The 26,745-nt window shown below is 38.2% G+C and overlaps 1 protein-coding gene across 2 annotated transcripts in view; it reads right to left on the reverse strand.

Moving 5' to 3' along the window:
- Nucleotides 1–26,745, reverse strand: part of GRIA4 (glutamate receptor, ionotropic, AMPA 4) — a 238,332-nt gene that overhangs the window by 29,729 nt on the left and 181,858 nt on the right. For both annotated transcript variants that reach the window (XM_010562112.1, XM_010562113.1), the window contains exons 11-13: nt 20,065–20,435; nt 18,529–18,727; nt 13,169–13,416 (exon numbers count right to left, since the gene is read on the reverse strand). In XM_010562112.1, coding sequence (XP_010560414.1) covers nt 13,169–13,416; nt 18,529–18,727; nt 20,065–20,435 — 818 coding nt within the window. The remainder of the gene's footprint in view (nt 1–13,168; nt 13,417–18,528; nt 18,728–20,064; nt 20,436–26,745) is intronic.

Here is a 26,745-nt window from a genome sequence, read left to right on the forward strand (position 1 = left end):
TCCAATAGCCAGTGTGCTGATAATTAAAATGCCCTGAAGCCAGCTGAACATCAGTCCAAGATCAGGTGAAATTATCAGACAAGGGCAATTCAATCCCTCTGGCAAACAGCTATATAATGTTGCCACCATCAGTACGGCCATGTACACAGCAGCAAATCCAAATACATCAGCACTCATACCAGTCAGACCAAGCACAGTCACGTCAATACAGTAATACTCATGCTTGTAATGTTTCAAATACAAGCAGTCAGGCTATAGAGAAAACAAGGTATGGAAATTACTAATAGATCTCCACAGTGGGTATGGAGATCCAACTAATGTAATTTCTGTTGTCCTGAACACATGCCCACATGCCATTTTTAATAAAAAAAGCTGGAGGGAGTAGGGTCTACTGGTGATGGAGATTTCTGCTGTTGCTTTCTAAAGGGAACACAGAACAACATGTGGTCATAGACCATAGACTGTTTTAGAAACCATTAGCTGAAGTTACATTTTCCCTGTTGTTTTGCCTCCAAACCAGTTTCTTTGATCAAATACACTGAGAAATCTACCATGAGTTTTGTTCTGAGGCACACACCTCCATGGATTTGAAATAATCATACAAACATCTGAAGTAGGAATGGACTTTAAATATTCACAGCACAATAAACACTACACTATTAATCTTCACTATCCCTCTGAGGTCGACAGGCAATTGTCATTACCCTCAATTTGCAAAGGTGAAACTGAAGCAAGAAGGTGAACTGACCTCCTCTAAGACTCCCAGGAAATCAGGGGGCAGGATCATAATTAAGCTCATCAGTATGACATGACTTCAGTCAACCACACTTCATTGCTGCTCAGAAATCTTTGGGTCTTTTCAGGCAAGTGTTCATAGAGAATTTATCCTTCTGGCCTCCCAGTGGAAATCACTTCCCAGAGACAGACAGAGCTTAAACTTCTGTGCACATTCCCTCAACTCCATCTTTAACCATGAGACACTCCTGATTTTTCTGCATACCCTGCCAAAAGTGAGAGACAGCCAACCTGAGTGGTCTGACTCCCATAACAAAAAACTCTTCTGCCTTTTGACCCCACTCTTAGGGGCTCCACAAAGGTCCATGCTGTCAGTCAGTCAGTAGCTATATAAGGCTGCTTAAGAAGTTAAGGGCTCCCTTTGCCCTTGCAAAGCAGAGATATGAAGCACTGCCACCTATTTCACCAAGTTCAGGTACTCTCACTCTCTTTTGCTTTTCCAGCATGAGAATGGGATTTAGATGAGAACAGTCTGATTGACTTTTGATTTACAGAAATCATAACTAAAGCCTAGTGCTCAGGAGCAGCTTTCGTACAAGTTGGGGGGAAGACCTTCTACTATGCAGAAATTGTAAACATCCCTCTGTAAGCTCCTACAACTTTCCAAATACTCCTGCAGTTCCAGGAGATCAAATGTCATGGCTGCAGATGTCCTTTTCATATCCATAACTGTCAAAAAAGGATCATAGCATAGTCCAGTCTGGAAGGCACATCAAGAGGTCTCTGGTCCAACCTCCTGCTCAGACAAGTGTCAGCTCTGAGGTCAGACCCAGCTGCCCAGGGCTTCATCCAGTCACAGTTCGAAAACTCCCAAGGATGGAGACTGCACAACAACCTCTCTGGGCAACCAGTGTCACTAACAGAATGTCCTCAGGCAGTCAGAGGAAAAAGTTCCTCCTTACATCCAGTCTGAACTTTTGTTTCAGTTTATGCCTGTTGTCTCTTACCTTCCTGCCCTGCACTGCTGTGAAGAGCCCAGCTCCATCTCCTTGAAGATGTCCCCACAGGCACTGGGGGCTGCTGTTAGGCCCCCCCCAAAGACATCTCTGCTTGAGGCTGAAGAAGCCCAGCTGCCCCAGCCTCTCCTCACAGGGCAGGTGCTCCAGATCCAGCTCCATCTTGATCACCTTCCACTGAAAGTGCTTCCATTTACTGATGTTTTTCTTGAATTAGGAGGCCAAAAAAGGATGCAGTATTCTAGATGTGGTCTGAACGTTTGTAATTATTTTATTTGATGCCACAGTATCTTCTCTTGTGGACTACAAATTGGATGAACTAAAAGCACTCTAATTGGAAACTGCCTTGGATAATTGCCCACTGTCTAAAAGAGATGGCAAAAGTAGCAGCCTGCTTATTTAACTGTGCTAGGAAAAATTCCTAAATCCTTAAGAAACTGTGGTGACTTTCTGTTCACTTTCAACTCCACTTTCATAGCCTGAGTTTGCATTATTTAAACTCTGCACAACCAGAACTAACTGTCAAATGTTTATGTGGATTTAAAGGAAAAAATATCATTAGCACATATAGAATATAATTAAAATAGTATCATATACTGATTAAAACCTGAGGAGATGGATCTTAGAAAGTGTAGATTATCTGAATGTGTGCTGGTCCCACAGCTTTGCACACAGAAGGACATAATCTTTTTAATTAAAACCAATAAAGAAATGAGCATCAGCCTACATCTTGGCTCTTACTGTTTTGTGATGCAACCAGTAAAAAGCTTTTGTGGAAATCTTCAAATTCAAAATTTTTGTTGAAAATGTAAACATCTGAAAAATTGCCCAGTAATATTTACATTTAGGCATCTGAAATTTGGGTGGTTTGACTTATGTAGAAAAAGTCAAGATATTCTGTAGGAAGTAATTTGCAGATTTCCAATCAGGTCTGATGAGTTTTTCTGTAGACTCAGAGTTTTAAGACGCAAAATAGATCTGAACCACACAAATGACACAGCATAAAATGCTATAAAAACGATTTCCACACTGCTGTGTACAAAATCAGGTGCCTACATCCATACCAAGGAAGCCAAAGGTCTCATTCTAAATGTAAAAGCCTCTCTTAAGACAGAGTCGCAAATTTTGGCTGCACTAAACAGAACCATATATGCAACAGATTAAAATGAGCCTAATCTGTAATTATGTACACAGAAAGCCTCTTCTGGAGGTAACAGATGGGCTGCCAGATGTTGGGGCTGCTCTCACCTGCAGGCCTCGTTCATCCCTGCTGCTAGTAACGGAAGATGCAAGGGATCTGGGTCTTCCTGCACACAGATGCTATTCCTGCCCATGTTGGTGGGGGGAAGAAAAAAAAGAAAAAAAAAAAAAGCTCTGTCTTCTCTAGGTCCTGGAGGCAGATTATTCTTTTTATGTGTTTTTTTAGAGTAGAAAGAAATAACTGAAGTGTAACAATAAAATAGGTCTCTGCATCAAGTCAGGCTTGGACCACTTTCATCCAGTTGACTTTTGGCTTTAAAAAAGTGGAGGGAAAATTGCAGTCAAACTTTGACTACAGAAAACTGCCAAACCTGCCAAAAGAGAGTTTCACACAACAAAAGAACACAAAGCATTGTTCAGCATCACGTGATTTGCTAAAATATATGGTTAAATAGGAGCTAAATCTTTTTTAAGCTTTTATTTAAGCTCTTACTCAGTCACTTAATTGTAATGGGAAGCAGAGGAAGGAAGGCAGAAAATGGGAGCAAGGCTTATAGCTATAAAAATACAGACAAACTTGAGCAAAGGATATCTAGAGACAGTTGAGAAAAAGAGCAGTAGTTTTGGCTCTACTTCCTACCACACACACAAGGTAGATCAGTTCAGAGAAATAATTACTGATGGACCACAAGTCACTGCTTTATCATACAATCTATTAAACTTACATTGTTCAGTGAGATGCACATATGGTCATTTTTATCTGGAACCTGAGCACCTTGGGAACATCTTGCTGATGTTGGGAAACAGCTGCATTTTAGAGATGTTGTGCCAAGACACAGAGTAGTTTAAATTTTATATTAAAACTCCTGAATCTTGTTTTGTGCTTTTTTCATTGGCAACATCTTTTCACCTTTCATTCTGGGATGTTCACTCCCTCCATAATGCCTACTCCCATCACACACAGTGTGCCAGTCTAAGATACTGTTCTCAGCTCAAAGAAACCATGAGAAAGAAAATAAACTTTTTTCCCTACTTTTGGTTGGGGATTTCTCACAAAAGCCCAGGCTGCATAAAGACTACATGGCCATTTTGTGTCTCTTGGAAGTCCATCTAGTACTTACGGTCAATTGGAAGTGGGCAGTTTTGCAACTACCACACAGCTTAATCACAAACTGTTTTTCAGGTGCTATTTGTTCCTCAAATGTCAGTTCCACAGAGGGGTATTGTTACAAGCTGCTAAGATGCCTTTCAGTGGCCTGCTCCCTTGCTTTAGTCTACCTACAATTTACCCGGACAATTATTATCTTAGTGGGATAGGCCTTTTACTTGTCGGGAACTGTACCATCAGCTTCAAAGAGTAGCTGACTTGTGCCCTTAATGAGTACATATTCTGAAGCCTTGTAGTTTCCTGGAAATTGACACCTAAACAGCCAGAGTTGTAATGAAAAGAAAAGAGAGAAATAATAACGAGCTGCATTGTTAAAATATAATGGGCTGCATCTTGCCCTCTGCTGAGCTGCTTTACAAGGGATTGGGGAAGCAGCAGGGAAAAGGGCAGGAGAAATTTATTTCTGAAGTGCCAAGAAGCAGAATTTGTTCCTCTGAGGATCTATAGATTGGAAACAATGATAACCCTTTTGTATCCCACTGGCACAGTCTGGGGATTAATGCTTATCAAACCTCGGCAAGTGTCCAGAAAGTCAGTAAGATGTGTGCACAGCAATGGTATCAGTATTTTTGAGACATTCTGGTCTTCACTCATAGTTTTAGGGAAGTTCATTGATTATACTTAAATATATGCCTCTTTTTACCTGACAGAGAAGTGAACAGCCTGACAAATTTCATTTGGACAGATTTGATATCATGAAGCTCCTATTCTGTTTGCATTTAAGTATTTCTGAAACAGACAAACGAAAAAAGAACTGTGATTTTTTTTTTTTATGCCTTGATTTCTTCCTGATTGTAGAAAACAAGCCTGTTATAAAACTTGTCCTTGTTCTGACTATCACGGCCTGGCCCAAGCAATAGTTCTATATGACAGCACAGAAATTTCACCTTCAGTAATCACTAAGTATCAGAAGGACAAAGCTTGTATAAATATCTTGTAAAAAAGGAAAAACAAAGAAAAATAAAGCCTCATCGTGCTGCTAAACCAATGCTAAATCTGAAGAGACAGAATGATAATTTCACCTTTTATACTGTTTATATTGCTAATTTAAAAATACCTATTGCCATTGCAATGTTTAGATAAAAAATTACTTTTCTAGGCAATAGTTTTACTGCTGTTTCCATGCTCTGTCCTTTCACTCCTGCTCAGAGCACCTCGTTTCACCACTGTTCTCACCAAAATCCTGGGACCTTCCCTGGAGTAAGGAGCAGGATGATATTAGCAGAAAGGTACCAGAATGTGACTGTGCCACCAAAATGGGAGCTGGCCTTCTTGGAAGAGGTCTTCTTGGAAGAGCTTTGCCTTCCAATGGTTGCTTCTAATGTAATTTGTACTGTAGGAAAACAGAAATGGCAACAGAACAAATTCCCGTTACTTTTGCTCTCTCCTCCAGACCACCGAGAGGTTTGCTTAATTATGAATGCCCCCTGAAGTCTGAGGGTGAAAACTTCCTGCAAGTGGCAATGAAGAAATAGGCTCTGTGGGGCAAAGTAGATCAGAGATGGCTCTCCGAATTACTTGAAAGATACACCGATGTGGTTTTTTTGCCAGGACAGAGAAAATGCAGTGAGTGCAACATCATGGACACTAATGAGTTGTTTTATTCTAAAGATACAAATATCAGAAACTCTCTCAATAACAATGCTCTTCACTGCAATTTGGTGACTTAAGTCAGGATTATTACAATTTCTTGCCTCTATATGTAAAAATTGCAAGAAAGGGCAAAACTTCAAGTATAAGATTTTGCTTAAATACATTTGCTCATACATCTTGCAATGGAGCTTATTAGCCATCATCAAATTTTCCTCTTTTTTAATTGCATTTTTTTTCTATGGGGAAGACCCTTAACTTCATTAAAAATTATAAAATTAATCCAATAGGCATCACTGGGGAACAGAGCAAGCTGGGATTCTGATCTCTATTCTCAAGGCTTTATTTTTACTTTTAAAACAGATATTCTGGTTTTAGATAGAAATAATCCAGGTAACCGAAACTAAGTATGCCTCCCAGGCTCAGCTGAAAGAACAACTTGCTAACATTCATTGCCAGGCTCTCTTTTCACTGATCTTCTTTTGACCCCTGACTTTTACATTCTTTGCTAAGCAGTGGCCCACTCTCTGCCTTTTTACCTTGTAAATGTTATCTTTAGTTGACAGAAAACCCAACAAGCTCTGAAGGATCTGACCTGCTTGAGAAATATCCAGGCTATAAGCTCTGACACTGAATGGGTAATGGAGTGGTAATTCAAGCCTTGTTATGCATACAGTGAAGGGAAGAATATTATGCGAAGTCATACAGTATGATCTACACCATCAGTCAAACAGGATAATGTTTACAATATGCATAAAATGTTACAGATCACATTCTAGTTTTCAAATCATTTTATATCACAGAAAGAAACGACCTTGTAAAATCTTGGTAAGTGAAACTCCTGACTAAAATCCTGTTCTTGTAAATATCAACAGATGACCCCATAACTATGCAGGGCTTTTTGTTTTCTCCACTGCCCCTCACTTTAAAAGAACAGAGGTCAAACTCAGTAATTTCACATCACTCATTTTTATCCTCAAACCTCCATTATTCACCAGCTGTCTCTATATCTTCTCTACATCAAACATAAATAACACCTGTTTCTAGCTCCTACAGTGCTTTGCTGAAATGATTGCCTCTGTGGGTAACACACTGATTATGAGCAAGACCAGCCATTCTGGCAGGAGAAGAGAAACATGTGAAAAAAAATCAAACCTGCTTCCTCTGCATCTCTCCTCACTGTGAAGGTCACTTGCCTTCAGAATGATCTGGGAAGGTCTTTGGATGCCAGTGTTGCCAGCTGGAGGACAGCTAGCCAGCAGAGGAAATACCCGTTCTCTCTGAATTGCCAGAACAATGCTCAAAAGCATATAGGGCACAGACCTCACCATGGTGACCCAAGCATACATTACCTTTGCCTATTTCTGTACCTTTCTAGAAACAGGAACACACCATTGAGTAAACAATACAGCCCAGATGATTAGAAAGACCACAAGCTAGAATCACTACATCAATGATATTGGTTAAAAACTAAAAAAATCTATGAAGTCCTTTGAAAACTGAACAATGTAGGGTACACCGAAGAGTTGTGTACAGAAATGCTTACTTTATGATACAACACAACTTGCACAAGGAAGCTTCACTCATGGGAAAAGTCTATTTTTTGTGAAGATTCATGGATTTCCACAGCACAAACCCTTTGAAAAACACTAGTCGAAGACGTCCTCTGGAATAAATAAATTTTGACTCTGTAAGTAATTTGGGTGCTCAGCTCTAACATTTTTTCCTAGTTTTCCTCTTACTCAGAGGGAATCTGTAAATATCATACCCATTTTTTTGTACACACAAATCCAATTTTATAGAAATCATGAGAAACTAGAGAACGCAAGAAGTTTTGGTGGAAAAATTTTTATGTTTCTTTATAGATGACTACTGTGTAATGACTCTGATTCTTTTCCCACAGAGATTGGTGTGAATTATCAGTTCACTGATCTACAAAACCAGGGTAAAAAGAGAACTGGGGTATATATCAGAATAACATATTAAGTTCACAACAAACAGCTTTGACAGTGAATGATGATCTGGGAATTCCTTCCACAATAAGCTCCTTATACTCTGGTCTCTGAAAATATCAAGGACAGAACTTGATAAAAAACTTAATGGTCCCATTGGAAGAAATTATTCTATTAGATTTACCCTTATTTTCCCAAGCTTGTTTCAAGTCAATGAAAAACAGGTCCAAAAACAAGAATAGAGAATATCCCATCCTGTGTAAGGTCTGCCAAAGTTTTGTATAAGCCAGCATGCATTACCAAAATAAGTTTTCCTTCAACACTACATTTCTAACTAAGGCACCACACTAGATATACCCTTGAAAAGCAAAGGTAATGTTGTCAGCTGTAGTACCACATTGAAACAAAGCAATGAAAGAATGGCAATTTTAGAGATTTACCTCAGGAAAACAAGGACTAGATGAAGTCACTGACATCAAGATGGTAGTTTATAAAGCCCATGCATGCAAAGACTCCTGTCACAATGGATCTTTACCTTATTCACATAAACTCACATGTTTCGTCAAGAAAAAGTTCCCTCCACCACAGAGCCCTCACTTCTAGGGTAAATCTCTTTCAAGTATTGCACAATTATATAAAACAGGAGAATCCATACAATGTTGACAGGGCACTGTTGGGATGCCTTTTGCACCCCAAGCACTCTCTAGGGCACTCCTCCCTTGCAAGGGATGGAAACTAAAATCCATAGCTTCACTCACATTGTACTCTGCACTTCACACAAGTTGCTAGAATTATCAGAAAATTGCATCTGCATCACCTGCTTCACTGATGCACTTCTCACATTTCCCACCTCATGTTAATACAAACACAGTAAAGAATGGATAAAGAACTGGCACCTTAAGAGGTGTAAAGTTAGTTCATGTCACCAGCTGTCACTTTGCAAAGAGCCACCAGGTATCACCACATGGACCTTTTTGCCTTCCTCTCCAGAACATAAAGAATTCCTCCTAAAGTCAAACCAGAGTTGTTACTTTACTCCATAAAAAGAATAGAGACTTGAATAATGAAATATAGAATCCCAGATTCATATCTATAAATGTTAACCATAATTGCAATAGAGGATAGCTCTGGATTTCATCAGGTTGGTGAACAACCATCACCAATCTCTAAAATATATCAACGCATCTATTCACAATGGGTTTTTATTATTTGGCTAGATTTAATTCTGCCACTCTCATCTAGCTGGACTCAAAGTGTCGCACCAGACACTCATGACCTGAACAGGTTTCACTCATACTGTTGGCTGCAGGACAGGACAGCCAAATGCCCTTAGTTAAAACAGCCACAGAAACAACGACGACAACTCATTTTTCAGTCCTACCTGTCATTCACCTTTGTATCAAACAGCTTCAAGGTACAAAAAGTAGAAAAAGCTTTTAGTGTACCTTTAAGACAATATTGCCCCTACTTCCTTCCTCATTACCTCCTAGAGTGGAGAACTCGTTCATGTTCATCACTATTCAAACTTGTTTATGATACCTACATGTCTAAAACAGAAAAAGAGGCATGCAAGCCACAGGATTTGCATAGTACAAGATCTCCAGGTGTTGCCCTCTAGAAACACAGATTACTGCAAGTGGCAAGGCAGACGAGCCAGGGGTGATCCACAACGGCTAGAAGACTGGCCATGAGAAGGTCTTCTAATGACAACACATTTACGAAGGCAGGCCTTGCTAAGCAGACAAGTAGCACTCTCTTAACCATTTTTGAAAACACCACCTTTGAAGAAAAAAACTCATTAATTCACACCAATGACTACACAACAGTTTTGGAAGGATACCTACCGTGGTAGGAGGAGGAAACAGTAAGGACAGCTGGGTAGTGCCATGAGAGAAACTCAATCTTTGTTGTGATAAGAGCCTTTGCCCTCAATCCCATGCTCCTTCTTGAATATGTCAGTCTTTTACAACATTATATAGAAATGAATACCACTGAAAAGGAAGGAAGGAAGGAGACACACATGATGTGTAACATGGTACTGCCCGGTGGGCATAAAAGAAACACACATCAGGCATTTCCCATTCTCCTCCATCCAGTGATATGCATGAATCTTAATACTGCACCGGCACTGAGAATAAATCATTCCAATTAGCCAATAGGTACTGGTTGAACACTGCAGGAGTGTAGCATGGAACCCAATAAGGAAGAGTTTCAAATTAAAATCCACTACCCTGCTCATGTGTAGGGTCATGAGCAACAGAGAGACCAGTCTGTGGATCGCTCTGACAGGTGGATTTCATCTGCATGAGTGAAGTGATGGATATGTGCTCTGTAATGAACATGAGCCTGGTGATGTGATGGCAGGGAACCATCGCTAGTCCTATGCTACAGGAAGAAGTCTGATTTAGATTACTCCACTTTCTGTCAGTGTTAGAAATGTGAAAATATATGGTCTGGTTCTCCATACACTCACATCAATTTCATGCAGCTGTTACTACATTTCAGTGAAAAAACTCCTGATTTATCATCATTGTAAGTAGGAGGAGGACTAAGACTAAAATATCTCTAGTGAAATAGGTGTTCAAAGAATTTAGTGAATAATTTGATATGAGTAATTCATTTTAAAAAATTGATATTTTTCCCTAGTCCTGAACAGCCCAAGAAAAGAGTGTGAATGTTTAACACTTATATGCTACTTGCAATTATTTGTGAACTACATCAAGTAATTTGTGGTCTACACATAACTCAAATAGGAAATTATGATTATTAAATAAAAAATACAATTTACAACTCCCATAGCAAATTATGTCTTTTGACTAATTTATGTAATGAGCTTAGCTAGTCTGCCCTTCATGGATTTCAAACTGCATGTTCGATATTTGCAATTATCTGTGCAGGAAGCAGTTATGTAAGTCATCTGATCAGTAACAGAAACACTACCATGTGGGATGCAGTCAAAACAGCAAACCCAGCATATTCTACAATTTCAAACAATTCAGAAAATACTGAAGCATGCAGTTAAAATTTACAGCTGAGTCTTTTCTGTTCAAAAGCACAGGGGTAGGAAGCTTCTCCCCTCTTCAGTAAGCACTACTGTCTATAGACATACAAGGAAGAGGTGGTATGAATGTGAGGTATTGCTTGTTCTTTATTTTTGTCCAGAACATTAAGTGTGTTGCTTAATGTTTTTAATAGGTAAGCAGCACTGATGTGTTGCCTGAGGTTTGTCACTGGGGCTGGAGAGGGAATGGGGTGCGGCAGGAGAACAAGCAGCTCAGCACATATGAAAGAAAGGCTCGGGAAAGGTACGGACATGGACAGCCAGTCGAGACAGCTTGAAAGAACATTTGGTCCAATTTTCAGTTTGGGTAGGATTTCCCTTATTCCCCGTTTTGAAACATGATTGAAGGTAAGATCTGAAAAACTAAATGCTTTTGATCACATCACCCTGATGATAGTTGCCCACCCCCAGTTAGAGCAAACTGGGGCCTCACTGAAACATATGGGAGCTTGGTCTTTAGCTGGCACGGAACCAGGATTTCACTCTTGATCCTTACAATCATGGTTGTGCTCTCTCTCTTTGTTCTTATTAAACTGACTTGCTAGGTCCTCTTCCTTCTAACTGCTTTATGTCTCATCCCCATTACTTGTATCTAGCCAACTGAACAAACCTGAAATAAGCCCAAATTTGACACAAACTAACTTCCACTGGCTACTAGTGCTCATTATAATAGGCTGTCTCTTGTTGGTGTTGGATATTCTGCAGAAAAAAAGTGAGAGGGATTAAAGAGCACCATAAAGCATGCTTAGAGCAAACAGCGCACTGCTAGGATATATATGACAGCAGCTAAAGTGATTCCTAAAAAGTTTGCCCTAGCTTTGGCACAGTAAAGCATGCCTGTGTCAGCAATGGGCATTTCCTTACTATGGGAAAGCAGCTCCACTAAACTGCAGTGCTGTCTGCCACTTCTAGGTTGTCCGAAACACTAAGAAGGAGATAGCAATCTATTAGAAACTTAGAATAAAAAATAAGTGCTTTGAAAATATACCCAGATAATAGATCAGCCTCTCCTATTATAAATTGCCTTCTACCTTTAAGAACCTCATGAGTTCTGGATATGTTTTTCTTTATAAGTAATATTTTTACTGTTGTCATTTTCCCTCTCTCACCTCCTTACTATTTTATTCAGCTGTGATGGTGGCAGCTTTTAAATCTGAGAGGTACTGAATGTTAAGGACCAAAAATTCATATTCAATCACTGAAATAACTGGCCTGATTTTCCCCTGCAAATACAAATCTTCTTTTGCTGCGGACGGAAATAAATCTGATGATACTCCTATTCCCATCCGTGTAATACAGTTAAGACTATTGAGGTTTGTGGTATTATGTGCAGGTTAAATGGGTGAGTTAAGAGTGAGTCTTGTTACCTGCACAGTGGTAATGATGCCTCCTCTGCAGTCACTGATGTAGACAGGTACCTCCCTAGTTATTTCCTGCACAGAACTATGGCTCCATCTGGACTTGCAAGTCCTCCCTTCAACTCACTTCACCCCCTTTGTGCATCAGAGCCTGCTGTAATCCCTTATCATGATCACAAATTTGAGAAGTGGGATGCTGGTTGCTCTGCAGGCCATTCCCTCTCCCCCACCCACACGCGCCCTGTCGCTGTAAGACTCCACAGGCCACACTCCCTCAGTCTGCTACCTGTTCTTTTGCTTTGAAGAAAACTGGCAAGTCTCCCAGAGGAGAAAGGCAAGTTTTGTTTGCCTTAAACAATAAAGACAACACAATGGTAAATACTGCCAATTTTAACACAGAACTAGTACCTTCACTTCTGTTTTCCTGACAATTTGAATGAAAAGCAAATTACGTTCTGCCTGTGAATCAAAAACTCTCCTACTTGACTGAATGATACTATGATAGAGAAAATACTGGTGAGTTTGAAGGCAGTACTGAAATGCATAAGGCTAGAAACACAAACTTTTTTTTTTTTTCTAAATAAGAAGGTGCTTTAACAAAAAGTACTCTAATGATGTTGCTTTCATGAAGGACTAATTGCCTCCAGGTGATGACATTTGAAAAAAGATGTTACAAGCGGCTTCTTATTCAGAAATCAGCAGCCAAGATCAATAAACAAAACACAAAATGTAGGCATATTATTGATGTAGATAATGTAGGCATAATACTGCTATAAAGGGTTGAATTTGGTGAAGAAAGCTGATGAAATAGAATAGCTGATGTTAATTCTACTGAGGCTGACTTCAAGTAGCTAGTGTTCAACCAGTTTGGTTTTTATATGGCCTTGAAAGATACGCCAACTATAGCTGCTAAATCCATATTGCAATTAGAAATGGTTACCTTTGTTGATCAAAAAAATATGAAATGGAAGAAAAGAAAAATAACATACCATGTTCACACACAAAACAAAAAAGAGCTATATCAGGGACATCAGGGAAGGTGGAATACTATAACAACACATTTTATATTGTTATACTATTCCACCCACCTTAATGGAGAACCCTTCGGTGTGGCTACGCCATAGCCTTTCGAATCCAGATTTCCTCCCACTTTCATGGTGTCACATGGCTTTCGTTGCTCAATGTATTCATTCATGGTGGACTCCAGCAGGAAGGCAAACTTGCCCTTGGATTTGCGGACACGAGCTACTCCCTCTGCAGTAGTCCTAGTGAACACTGATGGCTCAGCTGATTTCATGTAGGTCCACATCTTTTCATACACTGCTATTTTTGATCTCTGGAGAAAATTAAAAAGAAGTTAGAACAAAATAATGTTGCAACATTTCAGAATGGCACTGTTCAAAAAACCAATCATACTTAATTTATCAAGTAACTGGGGCTGGGAAAATCATACTTGGATAAGGATTTTCTTTGAATTCCATGATTATTTTTAAAGAAACAAGAAATAACAATATCAATACTATAAAATCAGATATTATTTTTAGGTCCAGTTAGTCTCTAGCAGTCACAATAAAATAACTGCAAAGCTAAGACCTGAATTTACTGTTAGATGAAGGCAGTGCACACAAAGTGATGTAAGGTGTGTTTTAGGGGAATTATATATGAAACTGATATCCATAATAAACCTGTATGGGAAAGAAAAAATAAAATAATCTCCCCACAAATACTGAGCTGAACCTTGAAGCATTTCTCAGTTCTAATACCCACTTCCTACACCATCAAAATGACAAAAGCTTAAGTAAGATTTCAGCTTTCATAATTCAGAGTCCAGAATTCATTCAATTTACATTCAGAGAGGCTGTACAACATTACAAGACATAGTTCACAGTAAAAGATGGAAACAGCAAATTGGACCAAATATGCAATTAAAGGAAACAAAACGCTCTAAGCATTTGTCTTAAACAAGTGTTAGGTATATTTTTAGAACTGCAGTATCAGTGGATTTATTTTAGACTCTGATCCTGCCAGTAATTGAGTAAGAAATGTGCTTGCTCAAAGAATATGCAAGAATTCATGGCTTAGAGTGCATTAGTTGGAAATTTTCCTGTCTGGGAATGCATGGTGTAACCACAAGTAAGGACTTAAGCAAAAACAAAACTTAAAAAAAAACCCCCAAAACCACACAAAAAAATTTTCATTGAAAGGAAGGAAGAAAATGTTGTCAGGTTGAGAAGCTTCCCATGCTCATTAGATTCACTCAACAACTCCTTTGCTTCCTCCAGCAACAGGGCTACATACATGCAAACCAGCAGTGCAACAGCTGAACACTATACAGTGTTTTTATTTAGTAACAGATGGCACTTGTCTTCTCTTATGCATGCTGCAAAAAGGAGTTTCTAACCCAGTTCTCAAGTCAGCTTTCATTTGAGTCAACAGGAGTTTCTAGCTAAGCAAGATTTGGCCTACGAGCCCATTCCACACTGTACTGAGCACTCCAGGAAAATATTCATTATCATAAAGCCCCAAAACAAAGGGCCTTAGAATATTTAAACAAATATCAAGTACTCTAATCTAGGTATTATTTAAATTGAAAATGGCTTTAAAAAGCCTGCAAGTGAGCATTTGTATAGGTAAGAGAAATTTCCCTGAAGCACTTCTTTTTACCAATTACTAAATGATTGTATTACTTAGAAAATAATTTGTTAGGGAGGTAGGTCTAAATTGAAAATAAGTGGCATTTAACCAGAAATGTTCAATAAAAATACCATACAGCAGAACATCATAAATTATCCTTGCTTCTTTAGCTTGTCTATATGCATCATTTTATCTTTCTGTCAAATATAATAAAATATAAATTAACAACAGGTGTGTATGTCTATAATCACATCCTGCCTTGTCACCCTCTCCTTCCACTGTAGTCACAGCTACTTTTCATTTACATAATAGTGGCTGAGAGCAGAGCATAAGCTAATGTATTCTTTTTGCTTTACTCTGATGTAATTTCATAGATTTAATTTACAGAAAGAAAAAAGTAGAACACAGCAGTAATGAATCAGGCATCATTTGAAGAATATTTACTTGCCTTTGCCCTCACTTCGAATAATTTCTAACATCTTAACACCCACATATCATCAGATTATAAAGTAAACATATAATAGGTCACTTTCCTTCAAAACTAAAACCACGCAACACATAAAATAGCTCTATTAGTAAGAGGAAGTAATGCCCTAAATCAATTGGAAAAGGTTGCATTTAAATCTATTTTTTCAGGATCTAGTTTCCTTTGCTCATTGAGACACAAAAAAATATGGAAAGTCTAACAAGGCATCTGCTCTGTAAGAACATTTTCTTCTCCCAAACTTTCATCTGTTAACATTCAATTTTTGCATGTCAACTCAGAGTGAAAATTGAAGAGCAAACCAACAGATATTCCTTATTATCATATGAGGAAACATTGCAGCTTTCCCCTGCAGTCAGCCAAGCTAGGATAATTTTCATTTAGGGCTTTTCTCAGTAGGGCTGCTAAAACTAAGTTCTTGCCCTTTTAAGCAAGCTGCTCAGAAAATGTAACTCTCACTGCATCCAGAACAGAAAATAAGAGTAAATAGCTAATAGTATCAAAGTCTTTTTCTTTATGTTGGCTTAAAATTACTTTTCCCTTTTCTGTTTTCAATATGGAATCAAAGCAGACTGAATAGCTGTTCAGAGTTTCTGATACTTTGATCAGAAATGATCAAATGATGAGAAAATGTCCTGAAGGCTCATCTTCAGCCAGATAGTAATCACTGACAGAGAAGTTACACAGGACTCTAATCCCAAAAGTGATGATATTTGCTTCCAACCACGTAAAATGTTAGACTTGGCAAACAAGTCTTCTCATACTATTGTTTCAGGCTAGGTCTTAATTTATGTAATATGAAAACAGTGTTTGTGCAAATATTGTCTGTCAATAATATTTTATATTTGTCCCTGTTTTGTGAAAAATATTTGTAGAAATAGCGCATACAATATCATTAATAATCACTACAGTGTTGCAGAGATTAGAAATCATTTGATAACAGAGGCTCTATTGCACCATTTTAAAAAAAGTAGTCAACAGTCTAAATCTTGATAAAGCTTCAAATTTTGCATGTGCAGCTATATATTTAGCATTTGTAGTTACTTCTAATGTTTCCCTTTGTATTTTGAAATAAAGGAAAAAATATAAAGAGGACATTGATTTTCCTTCTTTTTTCTGTTAACCCTTTAAGATTAAAGTGTTTGTCATTATAGACGGACAAAGAATCTTCTCTTTAAGGAAAGATCTTGCATGAAATATTGATTGAAACAAAAAAGTATCTGTGTTTACAGGATGATTTAAAAGAGTCATGAAATTTTTGTGACCAAGACTGTTTTTATGTCAGAAGACCTGACCTCATTGCTTCAAAACAATGGCTTGTACAAGTGTTTTGAAACTCTTAAGAAAACAACTCTATTCCTTTGTTCTTTACTATTTCCTTGGGAATTAATTTTTGCATCATCACCTAAAAAGTTGCAAGCACTGGATGCTCTTGAAAATGCAATAAGTTAATAAATCCAAAGTTAAATAAATCTGCCTGGTCCTCAGCATCATGTTTTTAACTACCATCACAGCTTCATTCCAGTTGAAAGAACTATTCATACACATATATAGTGGTTACCACCTCAGCTTGTGATGGACTGAAACTGGAATTCCCAGAATTAAATACCTAACTTTCCAAAAATTGAGGAAACAAGACCCTATGGGTTAAGCATAAACGAATATAAATAATAAGTACTGATGGATTATACTCTTTTCAAGAAAACAGGAAATCCGGACATCTCAGGATCAAAATATTTCAATTCTCAGACAAGCTTCCTATATCTTAATGCCACCATTTTTGTAGACATCTGGTGTGAAATCAGGGCTTCTAGGGACCACAAGCTGAGTTTGGACCTCTTGGGGTAAAAAAATAAAGCTCCCAGAGAGCATCTGCAGTGTCATATTTAGGTGTATACCAACATCCTGACTATAGAAGAAAACAGGTGTAGTTAGAAACCTGTCACTGAACTGCATTCATTAAAAAAATGAGGTACCAAGCACCTAGCCATTTCAGTGGGATCCCTCTAGAATTGATGCAGAGAAGAAGATACTTTAAAGGGTGATTTATTTCAACATAATACACTTGTCCCGTCCAGGATGCACATGGGTGCTTTTCTTTCTCCACTGTCTACAGAAGAAATCTAGAAAACTAGCTTAGACTAAATTCCTTGGACAACTTCATTATGTGAAGGCTCAACCACTACGTGTTGGTTAAGTGTCATTTATATCTTATAAGGCACCATCTTTTTACAGCTAATAGAAAATATTTGCAACTTCTTCTATGGGGGTATCTCTTGCAATATAAAGGTTATTTCACTGCAGACCTTTTGCGAGTGACTCAGCAGCTGCCCTTGAATTGATACTGTCTATAGTTCACAAATCCCAACTGTAATTTTGTTAATGATTCACTGCATTCAATTTGGCCAAACTGAAAACAGTCAAGGTGTGTGGGAGCACCTAAAATGGAACAGTCCCCTTTCAATTAGACAGTAAGAAGAAATTATCACTCCATCTTCCTTTCTTCTAAAAATGCCTCGAACTGCACCTTTCAGATAAATAATGCTCCTAAACTGTGTAATTTCCAAGGAAGGATTACTGGCTCACAGCATTTATTCAGGGCCATGTTCAAACACTAAACTCACACACATTCAGTCAGCTAAGCTTAACTTTCATCTGCTAGAGACATGAAATAAAGCAGGGGGGACTGTTTATTATGTACTTCTTGTGATGTCCAGGCTCCCTGTTTTCCAGCTGGCAAATGATGAGGATTACATACCAACCACACTAACACAGGAAAGCAAATGGAAATGAAGTAATCAATACAGACAGCACAGACATATGAATGGCTATTTAGGCTATTTCCTAATGCTCCAACTACATCCCCCTGAGATATATTTTCTCTTTATTATTCATCTGAAAGTCAGCAAATTAAAAAATGCATTTCCTGTCCACCACCCAAGACACTAAAGCAAAATACACACATCCAAATCTGTAAGCAGAAACAAAACCTGCAAGACTCCATGTTATCATCATAGGCTTCCAATGTTGCACATCATTTCAGTACTAGCTTCAGATGAATCAATAGCACAATGCTGCTTTAATTATCACTGGCTTCAGTATCCCTCAGGGATACTTTTGCCCAATGTGACAGGATCAATAAGTTTTCCACAAATTAAAATAACTGAGAACTCCAACAAATGGTGTTGTGGGGGTAAAAATGTAGCTAAAGGATTGCAGGAGTTACAAACTGTATTCCATATCATTGCAAAGTAACATTATTTCATACTCCCAAGCATCTTATAAGAGCATTTGTTAGGGAGAGCTGCTCTAATGGACATGCCAACTTACTCTGAAGAACTCTTTGGTTGACCCTGAGTCCAGTGTCCCATAAGCAATTTCCGTTTGTTTAGCAAGGTCTTCTGCACTTTCTATGGGCGAGACCATTCGCTCAACGGTCAAGAAAGCAGCGAGGTTAGCAGTGTAGGATGAAATAATGATGAGCGTGAAGAACCACCAGACACCTCCAACAATGCGACCTGAGAGGGATCTAAACATGAATAAGATAATGCACATTTTCCCGTCTCTTAAGCCATGAAGAGAGAGAGAGAAAGAGAGAAGGCACCATTATTGCTGAACACGTATCATTACGTAACAGTCAATGGGAGGGAGATAATTTGCATAAATACTAATAAATGCTTTTTCTCTGGAATCTTAATGCCTACAGTACAGATTTCACTGTATTAATACGTATCACGCACATACAGAAGTTTGAATTCTCTTGAACAGTAATCCCAGTTTCTTATTATTTCAGTAAATGCCTAAAATAGCAAAAATTTTGTCAAATTACTGGATAGGTAATCTCTTTTTGGAGACAAAGGTAAAGCATGGTCGCTGCAAATCAGTAGCTTTTTCTGTTTCCTCTTAAAAAACCCAAAGACACAAAAGGTTTTGCACATGGATTATGTTGGCTCTAGGATTAAGATGTTCCTGTCACCCAAATTTATCAAACATTCTACAAGCTACTGCAATCATTTGAACTTTCACATTTTTGTTATTTAAGAAGCAAGCATTCTGTGGTAACAGAGATATTTATGTTAAGTAAAAAATTATATTTTCCGTTTTAATACCTGTAATTTGATGAGAAGGTTGTTGAGGAGTAATTTATATCCAGTCTTAATCAGTATCAGTTTTATTGCAATAATAGCAGAGTTAGGCCAATGCTGAACACTCTCAAAATCTCACTGTAAATGGCTAAAATGAAGCATTCAAGTTTGAAAGATTCATTTATAATGTTTAATTAAGAAGTTGTAGTTACTGCACACCAAAGTTCCAGAACATCTTAAAAGGTTGAGAAATTCAGGACTGGGATCATATATTACACCTGAGGCACCTACTCTGTAAGGCATGGTTTAGCAATACAGTGTGGCTTCTCAGAAACAGATGGTCAAATATTCTCTGTCTCTCATACACAGTGATACTCTGGAAGCAGTGCTGTAGAACTTGAGAGGGAATAGAAATGGGACATTCATTCATGCAAGACAAATACTCAGCACAATAGCGTGCATTTCATAATTGTAATACAATGGAACTAATTTAGCAACAACACAGCTTCTCTGAAGTCAACTCAGTGGAATTGCCCCTGTGTGTACCTGCTGTTTCTGAGAGCCGTTGATGGTTTACGCACATTGACATACGTAAAATAATACTGATGACTGAAATTCAAAGCAGATTCTCTGTTGCCCTTATCATAGCTATTAAAAAAATAAAAATGAAAAGGCTTTGTAAAGAATGAACTTCAAAACACTGCTAGGAAAATAAATGAAGGAAGATTCTATGCTTCAGTGTTGAAGATAAAATGCAAATGTAAAAAGATTTGACACAAACCTTGGGGAAATATCACATCCTTGTTGCATAAAGGCACCCAGGGAAAACCAGAGGCTGTTGAATATGCCAAACTCATTGGGAGGCTGGTCACTGGGTCCTTCTTTCCCATCCTCCGGTTCTTCTGTGTGCCACTCATACGGGCTAAACCTGCTAACTAGGAACAGGACCACACTGACACCAATGTAGGCAAAGACTATGCACATCCAGATCTCATACGCCAAAGGGTCCAAGAAGGAAAACACTCCTGGTTTAGATTTCTGGGGCTTTTTGATCATAATGGATATCCCCAAACTCATAAAAGGCTTAGAAAAATCAATGACCTCTTCTCGTACCAAAGTGATGGTCAGAGGCGCAACAGCAATCTCTGCTTTCTATAAAGAAAAAAGAAATATAGATGTATAGATTAATTGGAGTTGGCTTATACACTCAGCTAAGCAACTAATTTCAAAGGCATATCATTAACATCAGGACACTGTGGCTTAAAAGTTCTTTATAACATCTTTCTGCTTCTTTTTATCACAGTCTGTATTTACTCAATATCCTTTTAGTAAAACATACATATTGCAGGCTTTTATTTTACAGAATTATAGAAATACTTCATTTTCCTGCTAAGGAGAAGACTCTTAAATCTTATAGAGGTGGGCAGCAGTGTAGGTAGATCATTTTAGGTATTAATTTAGATTTAAAGTAAAGGAATTCAAGGAAGAATGAAAACTGAGAAAGACTCTATTGTCACTGAATGTATAGAGGTTTTTTATAAGATCCCAGAAACAGTCATTTATTATCATATTTTTATAAGACACAATCGTTCTTCGAGGGAAACCAGGTCATAGACTCAAGGAAGTTCCAAATAGCATGAAGCAGCAGAGGTGATTAACTATTGCCCTGATGCCACAAAACTGCACGCAGTTGTCTTGGGGGAAAGGTAGTTCAATAGGAATGAATCAGATTTTAAACAGTGCAAAAAGGCAAGTATACAGAAAATAGCTGTGCAAAATCATGCAGTGAAAGGATAAAAAGTGTGCTGAATCCATTCGCCTTAGAGACAGGAATAATTTTTAACATGTTTCTCTAGTACGTTTTCAGAATGAAGATGCCAGTCTTGAATGAATTGTTATTGACGATGATGTTGACGACAGCTGCTAACAATGATGTCTGCATGAACTATAAGGTTTTGTAGCTGTGCTAATGGGTCACTTCTGTCATTAGGGACTCAACATTGCATCAGGGTTTGCTCCTTGCCTTGCCTTGCCTTGACTAACAAGGCAAACATGCCTTGCCTTGTACACTAAAGCTGTCATTACAGAAGTACTTAAGATGGGAATTGTAAGAGGAACTGGGACAACAGATGCAGAAGCTGCTGAAACCTTTCTCCTGTTCATCATTGTGGTGCTGTATCTAGGTGGATTCACAGAGCAGAGCCTGTGCTCTGTGACCAGCTTGGACTTCTATACAGCTTATGGGCTAAGGAGGGTAAATTGAGCATATTTTGAGAATGCTTTGTTTTGGTTGCAAATCAGGTAGACTCACAACCTGCTTTCTGCAGGGGCATGACTCTGCTTCAGGCCTCAATAGATGAGATAATCTGCCTGTATTCACCCCACCCCAGGCCCAGTCATCTTCACGGGCACAATTAAGAGTTTTTCATAAATCTCCATAATAGAACTGTTGTAGTTTTCTTTTCTAAATACTTAGTTGGCTCAAATTCATCTTATGGGGTAGTATTTTCAGCTATAGTACATAGTCCATAGTTTAGCAAAGCATTTAAGCATGTTTGCCTTTTAGGATGCTCTTAAGGACATTAGTGCTCAGTAAAATATACAAGGATATATTTAAATCCCATCAATTTCAATGAGATTAAAACGTACTGAAAATTAAGGATGTGCATAAATATTTTAATCCAAGTGTTACATAAATAGCTTGTGTGATAAAGAAAAAAAAGAATTTAAATGTAGGCTTTTTCGTCACCTCACACCTTTGAAACAGATAAATGCATTTAAAATAATATGGTTTTATTATTTTATACACTAAGTTATACTGAGCTATTATGTATTTTATGGAATTTAATGTAAACCTAATTTTATATAGTTAAAATTTAAGCTATTTTGCTAGCTGTATAATTTTGAATAATTCAAAAGAACTGACTCATTCCAGTGCACTGGCCCCAAAATGCAAATCTGTATTAAAATTGCTATATATTAATCATCAGATTATATCTGTCATTTTGAAATAGTTGTGATGCAAACACTTATCATCAATTTTATGTAAAGATATTACAGTCTAACCAACACAATTAAAATCATAATTTTGCAAGCATATCAGCCAATATCTCTGGTGCTCATGTCTTGGGTAAACATTATGATAACATTGCTAATTCTCTCAATTTTAATGTAAATTTTGTAATACAAGGCATTTTTAAAAATGTGGCTTCTTGTAGTCTTGTGTTTACACAAGTCTGACTGACAGATATTTTATGAAGATAGTTACTATATGAAGAAAAATAACATGTCTAAAATATATTTTTAAACATCCTGAAAATTGTAACGTAAATTTTGTTTCTGTAGACTAAGGATTGTAGGATGGTTTGGGCTATTGGTATTGTTGCATATTTTTGTATTTCATCTCATTCACAAATTACTTTTTTCTAGAAGAATGGTTCCCTTCCTTAGAGTCAATGTCTTTTGTATTTCTAAAATTCAGCTACTGTGAATCCCTAATGCGGAGTCCTTGAAATGAATAAACTGAAAGGCTCAGGGAAACTGTGATCTATTACTGCTAATCTGTATTTGTGGTATCTTCATTAACAGATTGTAAATGATAGACCTGGCCACTGGTCTTCAAAAGTGTTGGCTAATGTTTCAGTTTTTGTGTCTGCAGATTGCTACCGAGATTAAAATAATGATCCTTGAGGGTTGCTGGTTTTTCCAATGTGAATTGTGGAGATTTTAAAGACCTAATTAGCACACTGCATATTGTGTGTGAAACACTGGATAAGATTCATTCTACGAAATTTAAATGCTCAAGGAGTACATGCAGAACTTGAACTATATCAGAACTAGCTGCCGATACTACTTTAAGGAGTTAAAGAGGAGAAATAGGAACTCAGCGTATTTCATTACGACAGTGATCTAATGTCAGATGATTCTTAATGTAGATAAATCCATTTCATGCCAATGAAAGTAAAGCAACAGTACACAGCTAGGTCACAATTAGATGCCAAATAATTGGAAAAAGGGCAGCCTTCCCAATCTGATCATATTATATATTATTTTTGTAAGACTGCTGTGTGCCACATTAAGGCCTACATAAACTCTTTGTTGTTGAAAGCTAAAGACAATAGCTGTGCATGATAATCATCAGCATTTGTGCTTTACCCAGTTTATGTACACCATATAATTATGGATTTAAATGATTAACAATATAACAATGGTGCAAACAAGTAATGATTTTGTTGCCAGTGAAATCTGTTTTGACAAAGTCTAATGATACTTCACACTTGAATCAATTGCACCTGTAACAGCATTTCAATCAAGGCTGCACCACTACCAAGTACAGATGGATTCTGGATCCTTCCAATATTATACAATGGGAAAAGATTAAGTCTGATGGTAAGAGGCTTTTACTTTTCCAGAATATATTATTATAACCTTGTGAATAAAATCTATGCTTGGTACAAGTTGTATGAAGGTGGTAAAGCTATTTGAGAAATCATGCAGGAAGTGATTTCAACTTCAGAAGCTCATGGCTTCTCATATTTTAAACAGAAATGAGTTGTGACCTTTTGTGTTAAGCAGTGAAAGAATAGCATTCTGTGTCAGGAGAATGAATACTTAATTGGAGCTGACTGTTAGTGCATTTGGAAACACCTGTTACACGTGTTTAATGGTATTTCATCCCCAGCCAGCATTTCTCCTGTGAGCTGGATACCAAGGCCTATAGAGTCCCACAGGGACTACTGCAGGCATTTGGACACGTCAGTACATCAGTGACGAATGACCAAGATTTCTGGGTAGTTTTTAATAGAGTGCTAAAACCAAAAACAAAACAGGAAAACAAACCTCCCCCCGACCTTCTGTACAGTCATAGCAAAACTGTACATCACAACACTTTATATGCTGTTTCCCCTGGGACATGATGGAAAAATCAACTACAGAGTTTAGGTAACAACCAAGCTGCTCTCTGCAGCATCTGAAGTGTCCAGATACCAGAACGACCAACGGTGCATATGGGTCTTGAGGAGACATGGGATAAAACTGGCACATGTCCACTCTCAGTAAAATGGATAGGGCTAAGCGGCATTGGTGGCACTGAGGCACTTGGGGTATGGTGTAAAGAGCAGGAGAGGAAGTGGAGCCTTCTGTGCGGCACAGAAAAGGTCCAATCTCACTGGCCAGCACAAAACTTTGTTAATCCTGTAACATGGTTGGGAATTAGAAGCTGTAAAATGTTTCCCAAAGAGATCATCTTGTTAACTTGCTAATTCAGTTGCAAATTTGTCTCAATCTTGGCCGCACATAAAAGCTTTGCTTGAACCACAGCCAACTACTCAGAGTACTTGTGTTTATGATTTGGGAATCTATCAGAGAAGATGAACATCCTCCTATAGCAGAGCTTTGCAGGAAAGTCTCTGGCTGACTGATTTTTCCGCTTTCTCTATGTGGAATAGGCCAGGGAACCTGATGCTCTGTAAATCACCTGACAAGGACTCAAGGAAGTTGCAGGGAAGATGCTCTTCATGGATTCCCTACGGAAATCTTAAGCAGCAGCCTTTTATAAGTTAACAGAAAGAATAATTTCCTTTAAAGCTACACCCATAAAAGTACATTAAATATGCTTGGAGTAGCTCTTGGCCTTAAGGCCAGCTGGCACAGGGCAGTCTGTGTTGCAACCGTGTAAGTCATTTAACCTCTAAACCAGCATGGCTGCCTCCAAGCTGCTTATAGGGAATGGCCTCTCCCCCATCCTAGCGTCAGCTGGGCTCAGAAATTGTTCTGGACGGCAATTATAGGCCAAAAATATACCAGGGACCATTGCTGCAATTTAGCAGATTAGTCAGGCAAGTTCAAGTGCCCAGAGTTACTGCCTGGTGCCACTGATATCCTGGGATAGATATAGCCTCAAGGAGCCTTCAGACAGTAGAGCAAATATACTGGGCAACAGTGGACTTCTCTTAGTTCCTTCAATAAAAGCAGCTCTGAGAGCTTTGCTGCAGCTCATTCCCAGAGCTCAATCCCAGAATCACAATCAGACTGCAGCCTTCCTAAACAGATAGTTGTGCAGGAGCTTTTAAACTTGGCCATCAAACCTTTAAAGAGCCTTCACCTCATTCTTTTCCACTACAAAAAAATGAAGTGTTGACCATGTATTCTGGGATGTCCTCTTCATGTAGATGATTTGTAACAGGTTCCTTATGCCTGTGAGTTTTGTTGCTTTCAGCTATGTTAATAGCTGCAGGTCACATTCCAGTACTGGCATGAACCTCTGTGTGAGCTTCCTAACAGCACTGTATTTCAGTCCAGTACTAAGGCAGTTTGGGTTTGATGAGGTGAATTTTTCAAGATAAAAGGAAAAAAAAAAAACCCAAACAAACAGAAAACTAAAGTGCAATTTCAAGTTTCCTCTATAATTTTCAACTAGATGATAGGCCACTGAAACTATGCATCTGAACAAGGGAATTTTCTCACAATTTGTAAAATTTCTCAGATGATTTAAAAAATCTACTGGTGTAAAACAGTGCATAGCCATTGACATCCATGTGTTTGCTATTGCAATTAAAAGCCAGACAAGGATCCACCTCCATTATGATAAAGTAAGTCTGAAAACCCCTTGGTTTCTAATATCCCGAGAGTTGAGCTGCCTCCAAGCCACAAAAATGGATATACATGCTTGGTGAATCATTCAGCTTTTCCACTCTTTAAAGACACAAGTGAGGTTGGTTCCTCCAAGAACTTCCAAGAACATACAGAGGTTTGTGAGGCTGGTATAACCTTCCCATTCCCATGGGGAAATCAACAAAACTCTGGGGTGCTATTTCCCACACTCCTAGAGCACACAGTCTATTTCATGTCGAGGAGTCCCCTGAACTGATGCTAGAGGAGAAGACTTCGACAAAATATATCAGCTATACTTAGCTGACAGAAGGGAACAGAAATGGAGCTGCTAGAAAAGCCACTAGGCTTTTGCCACATCTGGCCCCAACTGTTACCAGAATTGCAAAAACTGCAACTGTGGATGGACCAACTGATATGCAGCAGTTTTTTATAGGCAGTTTGGGGCATGTTATGGGTTCATTGGCAGAAATGTTCTCACCTGAATAGTTTTAGGATTTTTTTTTTTATTCCATCACTGAAATAAAAAGATTCTCTAAGACTTCTGATCTATTCTCAGCGCAGATGCTAGCAAGCACAGCTTTGAGTTTTGCTACTTTTGGTAACACCAAATGTTGCAAATATTTCTTCGTGTTTGTTGGAACCACTTTCATTAAATATTACAACTTTATGTGTCAACAGAATTGTTAACTGTTATGCTCTTCTGAATAATCCTTTCCCAGATCACTGTATAACTTAATGCTCTTAGTTGCTGAACTTACCAGTTTGCTCTTAAATTTTATTATTAGTGTTAATCTTAAAAGTCTGTCTTAATTCTGAATTGCCTAGTTATGTACCTGTCTGTAGTGTTTTA

The sequence above is a fragment of the Haliaeetus leucocephalus genome, unplaced genomic scaffold (genome assembly GCF_000737465.1).
Source record: "Haliaeetus leucocephalus isolate CR32 unplaced genomic scaffold, Haliaeetus_leucocephalus-4.0 Scaffold155, whole genome shotgun sequence".
NCBI classification, from domain to species: Eukaryota; Metazoa; Chordata; class Aves; order Accipitriformes; family Accipitridae; genus Haliaeetus; species Haliaeetus leucocephalus.